The sequence below is a fragment of the Tachysurus vachellii genome, chromosome 18 (genome assembly GCF_030014155.1).
Source record: "Tachysurus vachellii isolate PV-2020 chromosome 18, HZAU_Pvac_v1, whole genome shotgun sequence".
In the NCBI taxonomy this organism is placed as follows: Eukaryota; Metazoa; Chordata; class Actinopteri; order Siluriformes; family Bagridae; genus Tachysurus; species Tachysurus vachellii.
The window spans coordinates 9,205,664-9,215,751 of NC_083477.1; the positions used below are offsets into that span (position 1 = coordinate 9,205,664).

A 10,088-nucleotide genomic window follows, 5' to 3' on the forward strand; every position below is an offset into this window, starting at 1 on the left:
ACAAGTGAAACAGTATTAAACAGTCCACTACACGCACGCACTACGTGGCACACTATTCACTATCCAGTGCGCCACTGTGCGTTTTTTGGGCATCGTCTTATGCTGCGTCTGCGTGTATCGTTACCTTTAAGGACCTGCGACATTTTTTTTCCACTTTTTTTTTTTTTTGCACATTCGAATGTCCGGCTTCCAACAGCAGAGGATCCGTCCGTACTGTGCGGGGAGAGGAGTTTAGACTTTACCAAACAGCAAGCTGATGCTTTATATTTAGCCATCGTGATTTCATTTGGGATTTTGCGTCGGCTAAATAATACTTGTCTGGTCTGCAAGGGGGAGGGAGAAGGAGAGTGAGGGAGAGAGAGGGAGAGAGGACGACGGCGCTCGGGAGAAGAAACACACGCACACACACACACACACACACGCACACACACACACACATCGGGCCGGAGGAGGGGACGAGGACAGAGAGGGGGGAGTTCACTCCAAATGCTATCCCTTTAAAACAAGGGGGACACGGCGGTGGGGGAAGAGAGCGATAGCGGCGCGGAGAAGACGGGATAAAAAAAGAAAAGGGAAGAAAGAGCGAGGGCGGGAGGGAGCGTGTTACAAGGGAAAAAAAAGAAAGATGTCATCCTCTCGATTGAAATGCCGAGGCGGAGCCATGGACCACGACCGACGAAGCGACTCAGCAGACAGGGATGAGATTTAACGCAACACCGAGGCTCGTTTACAGGCCCAGAAGGCGAAACCTTAACTACAATAAAATAGGTTGCTTTCTTTCCCATCCCGAGCGACTGCTGAGTACAAAGCCAACGTCTAACTCATTTTTATTTTATATTTATATATAAATATAAATAACGTTGGGTTCTTTTGCATGAACGATTTTGCACATGTCTTATTGATAAGCCACTATTCCAGCAGCAACAACAAAATAATAATGACAGCATTACTGTATACGTAATGTATCGTATTAGGCATGAGAACTATGTTATTTTAATGTGCGAATGCAATCTGGCTCTGTGTTCGTTTAGATGGGTTTTATATCATTTAGATTATGTTTCATTATCTGTTTTTAAAATCCTGTGACGTGTTTAAATGATTAAGATCACGTCTGTAAAGCGCTTCCTTTTTTTAAAAAAAAAAAACCAACATAATAGTCCATCATTGTTCCTGGTGATGGGTTACTTTTAGCTGGATACTTATATAAAAAAAAAAAAAAAGCACAAATCCGGGGGAACCTATTTAGAGAATTCACTTCAAAGGGATCAAAGGGAGATCAAAGCCTCAGACGTAACTGATTCGAGTGACGTCACAACACGTCATTTCCCTCCCCCTCCCTCCCTCCCTCCCAATCGAATTCTTCAAGATGGACGCTGCTTGGAGCAATTTCCTCTTTCAGGTAAAACTGCAAAAGTGTGTGAGACATAAAGACAGACCCGTGTGATAGAGTCATTTTTTTTTTTTTTTTTTTTTTTTTTAAAAAAAGGAAGAAAAAGATTTAAAGTCTTATTCTTGCGTCTGCTAACTCCAGACCCCGCCTTCACAGTCCCAAACTGAGAGCACCCTCCAATCAGATCTTCTGCCGGAGCTCACGGACGCGCATCAGGAAACGCCCACCGAACACATAGCCCCGCCCCCGTCTACCGTGGACACAGCGGCGCTGAATGAGGAGCCAGAACCAGAGCCAGGTGAGGGAGGGGACACCCAGGTCACGACCCCCTTGTGTCAGTCTCATACTTGTGTATTCAGTTTGAAATAAAACTAGCAGTAAGTACTTGTACCACTGTACAGTGAGAATATATACAGTCATATGCAAAAGTTTAGGAACCCCTGACAATTTCCATGATTTTCATTTATAAATATTTGGGTGTTTGTATCAGCAATTTCATTTTGATCTCTCAAATAACTGAAGGACACGGTAATATTTCAGTAGTGAAATGTGAAATGAGGTTGATTGGATTAACAGAAAATGTGAAATATGCATCAAAACGAAATTATACAGGTGCATAAATTTGGGCATTCCAACAGAAAAATCACATCAATATTGAGTAGAGCCTCATTTGGCAGAAATAACAGCCTCTTGACCAGGGGTTGGCAACCCGCGGCTCCGGGGCCGCACGTGGCTCTTCCATCCCTCTGCTGCGGCTCCGTGTAGAATTGGAAAATAAATATTTAATTTAAATGTATCTTATTTTAGTTAGTTAGTTTTTTTTTTTTTTTTTTTTTTTAAATGAAATTCTAAGATTATGATGCTCTTGTAACATTAAAATAACCCGTGTTTAATTTTTTTGTCGCTCAAAATATGTCATAACTGACGACCTGCGAAATCCGACACACAGAAGCAGACGCAGTTTTGGTTTGCTGCAGCCGGCAAGTTAAAATTACTTAAGTAAAGTTGGCCGCATTTTCACAGATTGGGGTTTCCCGAGTCAATAACTCCTGAGCTAAACGCTTTTATTACACAAATAACACCTCCTTTTTATAGTAGTAATGTAGAGACCCACAACCCAATTTATCTCAATATCAGCTTTCCTCCGCGGTGGACAAAATACACAAGTCTCTATGTGCAACACCTAATGCCCCTTTTCCACCGAGGCAGTTCGAGTGCTGGTTCGGAGCCAGAGCCTAATTTAGAACCAGTTCTTTCTGTTTCGACCGCCAAAGCACCGGCTCTGAACCAGGAAAAGTGGTTCTTAAGTAGCACCAAAACGTTACTGGTCTAGACTTAAGAACCGCTTGTGTCAGGGGCTGTGGGCGGGGCTACTGTTAGCGCATTTGATAATGTGCCTTAAGTATACTAATGTTTAATACCTTTTTACTTTAAGCACACATGATAGTATAAGTAGCTACATGCTAAGGCTAACTTTTTTCTGTGTTAATGAAAAATAACGTTATGTACTTTCTCGGTTACAACCTCCGTTTATACAGATTACATGGAGCTGCACGTACACGTTGGATTCGCTCCGTTTTGGGTGTTAATGTAGGTTCACAAAGCCATGAGCATTAACAGTAAAGCAACATCCGCTATTGTTGATGTGTTTGTGTTTGCCGCTGCTGCGCTAAAGTTGCTGGGACACGTGAGACGTATACAATGACGTCAGACTCGGCTCTGTGATGGCTCTTTAGCCGGTGGAAAGACGAACCGGTTCTTAGAAGGTTTACCAGTGGAACCAACTTTGAACCAGCACCAGTGCTAGCTCTGAACCAGCACTCGGTTCTTTTTGGTGGAAAAGGGGCATAAGAGACAGATTCCAAGGGACCGTCTGCAAAGTGCAAAACCCGAAAAGCGAATACAAAAAACAGTCAATAACTTCACTGTAATACACTGTACTGTCACCAAATTCAGCTCACACATCACTGATGTTCTGATAGTTATACTACAACACTTACTTGGGAGAAATGTCTTTTTGTATAATTTTTATGATTTTTCATAGTAAAAACAAATCAATAACTTCACAGTACAGTGTACAGTGTATTACAGTGAAGTTATTGACTGTTTTTTAGTATTCACTTTTCGGGTTTTGCACTTTGCAGACGGTCGATTGGAATCTGTCTCTGTCTTCTGCACATAGAGACTTGTGTATTTTGTCCACCAAGGAGGAAAGCTGATATTGAGGAAAATTGGGTTGTAGCTGCCTCTCTACATTACTACGATAAAAAAAAGAGGTGTTATTTGTGTAGTAACAGCGTTTAGCTCAGGAGTTATTGACTCGGGAAACTCCAGTCTGTGAATATGCGGCCAACATTCCTTAAGTTAAAATTTTGATGTCATGAATACGAAGAGGACTCAATGAGACATTGAACATTTTATTTGAAAGTAACCTTCAACCCAGTGTCTTTTTTGTTAAGGTTAGTTCAAACTGTTCAAAATATTTTTGTTTGCCTGCAGAAGTAAAATTTTGTTTACTCGGTAGCAGTTCATTGATTTCATAAATGCAACACACTACAGTTTTTTCTACTTTCCATAAAGGTAAAAACCGACATATGCAGTGTTATCTTCATTTTAGATGTCAAATGGGTTTTGTGGCTCCCTGTGTTTTTTTTCTGTGGGAAACGGGTCCAAATGGCTCTTTGAGTGTTTAAGGTTGCCGACCCCTGCTCTAGACGCTTCCTATAGCCTGTAATGAGTGTTGTTTTGCATACGACTGTAATAAACTGTGTTGTTTTTTTAACAATATAATTTTTTGGAAATCCCATCCCACAAAATACAGCATATGACGACTTTAAATGCAAAACTGGTCTTTTATTTTGCTGTTATAATAACGACAACTCGGAAGGCTTTCTGCTAGATTTTGGAGTGCGTCTGAGGGGATTTGTGCTCATTCAGGTCAGGTACAGGTGACATATGATGAGGGCTGTGTTACAGTCTGCATTGAGGTTCGGATCAGTGCTCTGTGCAGGACAATCCAGTTCTTATGTTCCAACAATGGATGTCAGGTTGAAGGTTTAGGCCAAACATTGTAGGTTCAATGTTTATTGTTTTTATGGTGTCTTTATGACTACACGTTGCTACCTTTTACAACATCATTCTATTTATTCTAAATACAAACCAAGGTGGATATTAATGCATACAATAAATAAATAAATCGATTCCGTAGTCAAATAGCAAGTGTAAGTATCCTTAAAGTGTAAGCACATAATTTAAACCATTTCCTGAATGAGAACCTTTCTGCTTTGAGTGTTTTATGATGGATATGGGAGTATCATGGCGTAAAACTGGATTCAGTGCCATGTGGGTGTCAATAATCTCTCTCTCTCTCTCTCTCTCTCTCTCTCTCTCTCTCTCTCTCTCTCTCTCTCTCTCTCTAACTATCAGTTAAGCCTGTGTCTCGGCCTGCCCGCCCTGCTCATATATGCTCCATATGCAACAAGCAGTTTAAGAACAGCTATAACTTGCGTCGCCACCAGTCAGTCCACACTGGAGTGAAAATGAAAGACAGAGCAGCCCGAGAGAAGGTGGATGCAGCGAAGGCAGGTCAGCGAGTGGAGAGGCAAACCATTCCTCTCTCCCTCCTCCAGCTCTCCATACCTGCCCCGATCACAGTGGCTACCGATCCCATGATCCACCCATCCCCCATCAACAACCAACAGGTGGAGACAGTCGCAGTATCTATCACTCCAGCAACGGTTGCCATGACAGCAGCTCAGCCTCTACCTGCTGCTGTAGTGGTTACTGGGACAATGGTGCAGGTTGGCTTGGTTTGTGTCTTCTTTGTCATATTTTACTCCTATACACTGCTGCTCCACCTCCTAAGCCTCTATTTTAGTTTCTTCACATTCATTTGTCCATTTATCTACCTTAGTTCTTGCCATCTCATCCTCAGTGCAGAATAACATCTGTCCAAGGTTGTATCAAAAGCCCCATAACATCCCCAATATCAATGCAATACTGACCCATTGCCTCACTCTATAGATTGGATATTCACAGACACTGATGTCCGATGATGTGTGTTTGAAGTCAAAAGAAGAGTATTTTCATGTATGAGATATTTTTTTCCTTCTCCAAATTCACACACTGTCAAAAATTCTGAAAAACTATAAATCTGTTCTTTGTTCTCTTCTAGGCTGCGCCAACCAACAACACCGGAGAGAACCCAAGTCTTCCCAGCCCAATTCAGATTTCGATCCCAATCACAAACCCACATCCTATTCCTACTCCAAGCCCCAACCCCAACCCTAACCCGGTACGGAAGAACCATGCATGTGAGGCATGCGGGAAGGCTTTCCGGGACGTCTACCATCTGAATCGGCACCGGTTGTCCCACTCGGATGAGAAGCCGTACTCTTGCCCCATCTGCCAGCAGCGTTTTAAGAGGAAGGATCGGATGAGTTACCATGTCAGATCCCACCAAGGCGGAGTGGAGAAACCATACGTGTGTCCTCATTGTGCCAAGGGTTTCTCACGGTGAGGAGCCACATGAAAACATTTCTGTAGCTCTACATACAATGTGCACTTACTTTTACATGAAATTGTCTAGATTCTGCAAGTCTGTAGAACAGTACTGGAAGGTTTAAACGCTGCTCTTCCAAAAGCTATTTCCTCAACTCGTGTTTTGTTGATAGACGTCCGTCCAAAATCTCAGATGTTTGTTCAGATGTGTCAAGATCTGGTAAATGTGAATGTCCTAAAATCATACTCCTCAAACCATCCAGTCCCTCTAATGGGAAAAGTGGAACAAAACTATCAAAATGTCCACAAATTATAGCAGAACCACAATTTTGTCCTTTAATTTGTCACTTGTCAAAGTACTACCTTGTTAATATATAAGCCTAAGACACTCCTTTCATGCACAGTTTGTCATCGTCTCTTTCACCAGTGCTCCATTTCTGAAAACGGCACTTGTAGTAGCTGGATATTTATGGTTATTGAACTGTTTCTAAACCCAGCACTTGTATCAGTGCCATAATATCTTAATATGCTCATATATGAGGCTTACAACAGACAGGTTGCAGCCAGTAAATGAATCTACAGTGTGGCACACTACTGCGCTTACCGAGGGTACTGTACTGCTCAGTGTCCCCTACCACAGAAGCCTAAAATACAGCCATTTTATGAAAGACAGTGAGATATGCCCTGATTACTAATTTAAGGCAGAAAATGGGTCAATATGACAAGAGAAAAATGACCTTCCACCTGAATATATCTCCATATATAACACATTTAGAAACTCATATATACTGAATGTACACTGATGTATGTAGACCGTAGTTAGATTAAAAAAAAACACTGTTTACTCTGCTTGCAGTAAACAGAGACAAACACACACATTTACACACAGATTTCTCTGCCCCTTGTGTATTGTGGTACATTATGTGCTAAAGCTCTCTCTGTCCTCTCCAGGCCTGACCATCTTAACAGTCATGTGCGGCAGGTGCACTCCACAGAGAGACCCTTTAAGTGTCCGGTAATGTCAGCACCTCCCCTCCCCTCTCCTCCTATGTTTCACTGTTTGTTTGTTTTTATAATCTGTTAAACACTCTTCCTTCTTCTTGTTGTTTTAGTTATATTATCCACCTGCTATTCCTGTTTTTTTTTGTTGCAAAACATTGTTAACTAAAATTAACAGAACACATGACCAAGCAGTGCATTAACTTAAAGCATTGACACTACTCTATTTCCGTGTTAAATTACTGAAGCAATATTTTCGGTAAGACGTAACAGAGTTATATGGAAATTATGTATTTGAGCATAAGAAAGATACTGGATGAAGAAATGATGCAGATTTGCATGTGTTAACACCCTTATCACTTTCTGCAGACATGCGAGTCTGCATTTGCCACAAAGGACCGGCTGCGCGCTCATATGATCAGACATGAGGACAAAGTTCCATGTCATATCTGTGGCAAACTGCTCTCTCCTGCTTATATCACGGATCATATGAGGGTACACAACCAATCCCAGCATCATGTGTGCCACTTGTGCAACCGAAGTAAGTCTGAGCCTCGCAGATGAATATGAATTAAGTTAACCCCCTTTTTTCTGTTGGTTACTGTTCACTGTGGTCATCTTTGTTCAAATTTCACCATACTAAACCTGTAAAAAGTTTTAGAGAGCATTAGGAACATTAGAAAATTGATTAAACATCCTGGTAGTATGTATTTAATTATCTGGCTCTGGATTTAGGTCGGTTTAACTAGTTTTATTATTTTTGTCCATGTATTTGTCTTATTTTGTGAACTAAAGGCAGTAGATATGAGATGACTCTCTATTTGCAAGAGCTGTAATTATTTTTGCAATTATTTCAATTCTTTATTTTGATTCACTATTATTATTGCACTCCAGGCTTTACCACACTGACATACCTGCGTGTCCATGCTCAAAAACACCACGGACAGGAGTGGAAAGATAGCAGCATGGGTCGTGGCTCGGGACCTGGTGGGGTGCTGTTATGCCAACTGTGTGGGGTCCACTGCAAGACTCCTACCCAGCTTCAGGGTCACATGGCCACCCATGCCAACCAGGCAGATCCTGCGGTACAAGACCCCATCAGCAGCAGCAGCAGCAGCACTTTAGCGGGCACAGTTTCCACGGCAACCTCTGTCTCCAGCCCTGCAGCCACTGTAGGCCTGCTAGTGACTGACTGCTCTAGCATCGCTGCCCAAAGCCACAGCTAACCCCAGGCTTTAGGGGCATAGATGGGTAAGGGCAGGGAAGATAAAGCACATCAGTAATTAGGAACAGGTGATGTCCCCATGCGAGAACTGTCCGGTTTATATTTATTATATATAATTTACTCTTTGAGCTATTTGGATGTGTCTAGTGCTTGTGTGTTATAAATAAAATAACTTTTTAATCTTTCCTATAGGCCGTTACTTTGTATGAAAGAGTTGCTTTGGAAATTTTGCACCCTCCTCCATCTATGGTGCCTCAGACACTGCAAGCAGTCAGCATGAGCTCACTGACTTTTTAACAGCAAGTCTGATAAATCAAGAAATTATTTGTTCATTTCAAGTGTTCACAGACTCCTGGCCAGTCCCACTGGTACTGTGTGGTTTGCTCTACTTTGGGAACTGTTCTACGAAGACGGACAGTTGGATTAAGTGGTGCAACGCTTCCTAATTACGTCAATAGCTTCCCAAAGGAGGATGTGATGAAATGAAGACTGTCAAGTGTTGTCCCAATTTATTTATAACCTGTCTCTCATGATCAGGAATCTAGAATGTTGAAAATTATTATTTTTAGATATCCAATTGATACCCAGTATAAGTTACCTTCAGTATTTCAACAAAACAGCCAAATAGGATCAGGTAACTCACCCATATTCCAGCACATTTGAGCAGCCTCCGTGTAGGTGAGCTGCAGCTGTGAGGAAGGGGCTTACAATGATGTATCATTTCCTGCCATAAATTCCAGATGCCTGTAAACCGTTCATTTAGAGTTAAATGTACAACATAGGAGTCACTTGTATTGTTTGTGTGGATATAATTAACTATTGTTAAATATCTTTTATCAAGGAATCTCATTGATGTTATTTTATCTTTAAGCTTTTGACTAAGGATGTGAACTTTGATGTCGCTTGAGAAGCTACATAATGCTCTATCCTTTGGCCCATGTTTGTGTTTGAAGCTTTGTTGAACGCCAAAACTTTGTTGCTGTTGCTGTGACAATATCTAAATTAATCAATGTACAAAATGACAAACGTGCACCTAATTATACTTCCTTTAACTAAACTGGGTGATGCTTGTCAATTATATTCAATGGAGGAAGGATGAGCCCAGTGTGTTTCGGGTCTGCTTTTCTCCCATCGTTGATTATATAATATAACTAGGGGGCATGATTAAAGGTGCAGCAGCAATCTTTTTTTCTCTACTTCTGCAAATTATCTGGAAATAATTTTTTAAAAATAATGTATTAAGCCATGCCTTTAATAAAGTTATATTAAGTTGTGAGAGAAACTATTTTGGAAAACAGACTTCTGGTCCAGAAAGCTATTTATGACCATAGTGTTGTGGCTGTGTTAACGTGAGTGCCAATGGATTGGGCTGAATGAGTGAAGAAAATCATTCAGATGTCAACTGTTAGACAGAAATAAACTACTCTTACTTCATGCATCTGTAAGTTAACATGTTTTCCTGTAAATTACAAGACTAAGCTAGCCAGCTTGATTACAAATCTTAAAAATGCTTATATATTTCATGATGCTGCATATGCAATGACAGGGATAGAGTTTGAATCAAAAGTTCACCAAGATACCACTGCTGGGCCCCTGAGCAAGGGCCTTAACCCAATTAATTGCTCAGTTGTATAAAATGAAATTTCATGCAAGTCGCTCTGGATAAAGGGGTCTGCCAAATGACAGTCAAGAAATGGTATGGCCTTTGTAGGGGTGTTAAAAAACAATCACTGAACGGGAGGTGGAAAATAATTTGATATCTACTATTAAATATACTGAATATTTGTCATTTTTTAAGAACTTCAACAACTTCTGTTCTGAAGTATATTTTTTTTTGTAAAGTTAAAATTTAATTTCTACTACAAAAGCCCCCCCTCCATTGTTAGACTAGTCTGCAAATCCAGAACGCATACTAACATACTACAGAGTTACAGAGTATAGTATGGATTGTATTGGTTTGAGGTATAATACCAT

At 40.9% G+C, this 10,088-nt stretch overlaps 1 protein-coding gene across 7 annotated transcripts; it reads left to right on the forward strand.

Moving 5' to 3' along the window:
* The first annotated feature begins 179 nt into the window (after window positions 1–179).
* Window positions 180–9,171, forward strand: LOC132861110 (myc-associated zinc finger protein). 7 transcript variants are annotated; one of them, XR_009649897.1, is made up of 9 exons: window positions 181–1,399; window positions 1,532–1,688; window positions 4,817–5,199; window positions 5,414–5,479; window positions 5,565–5,905; window positions 6,842–6,905; window positions 7,259–7,430; window positions 7,784–8,182; window positions 8,307–9,171. XR_009649897.1 is itself a non-coding variant. In XM_060892475.1 (9 exons), the coding sequence occupies exons 1-8, from the start codon at window positions 1,367–1,369 to the stop codon at window positions 8,113–8,115; spliced, it is 1,548 nt and encodes a 515-aa protein (XP_060748458.1). In that variant the 5' UTR covers window positions 181–1,366; the 3' UTR covers window positions 8,116–8,140; window positions 8,307–9,171. The 7 variants fall into 7 exon arrangements, 6 of the variants coding, with proteins under 6 accessions (XP_060748460.1, XP_060748458.1, XP_060748457.1 ...); XM_060892475.1 differs by having other exon boundaries at window positions 7,784–8,140; XM_060892477.1 differs by having other exon boundaries at window positions 180–1,399; window positions 1,547–1,688; window positions 7,784–9,171.
* The last annotated feature ends 917 nt before the right edge of the window (window positions 9,172–10,088 follow it).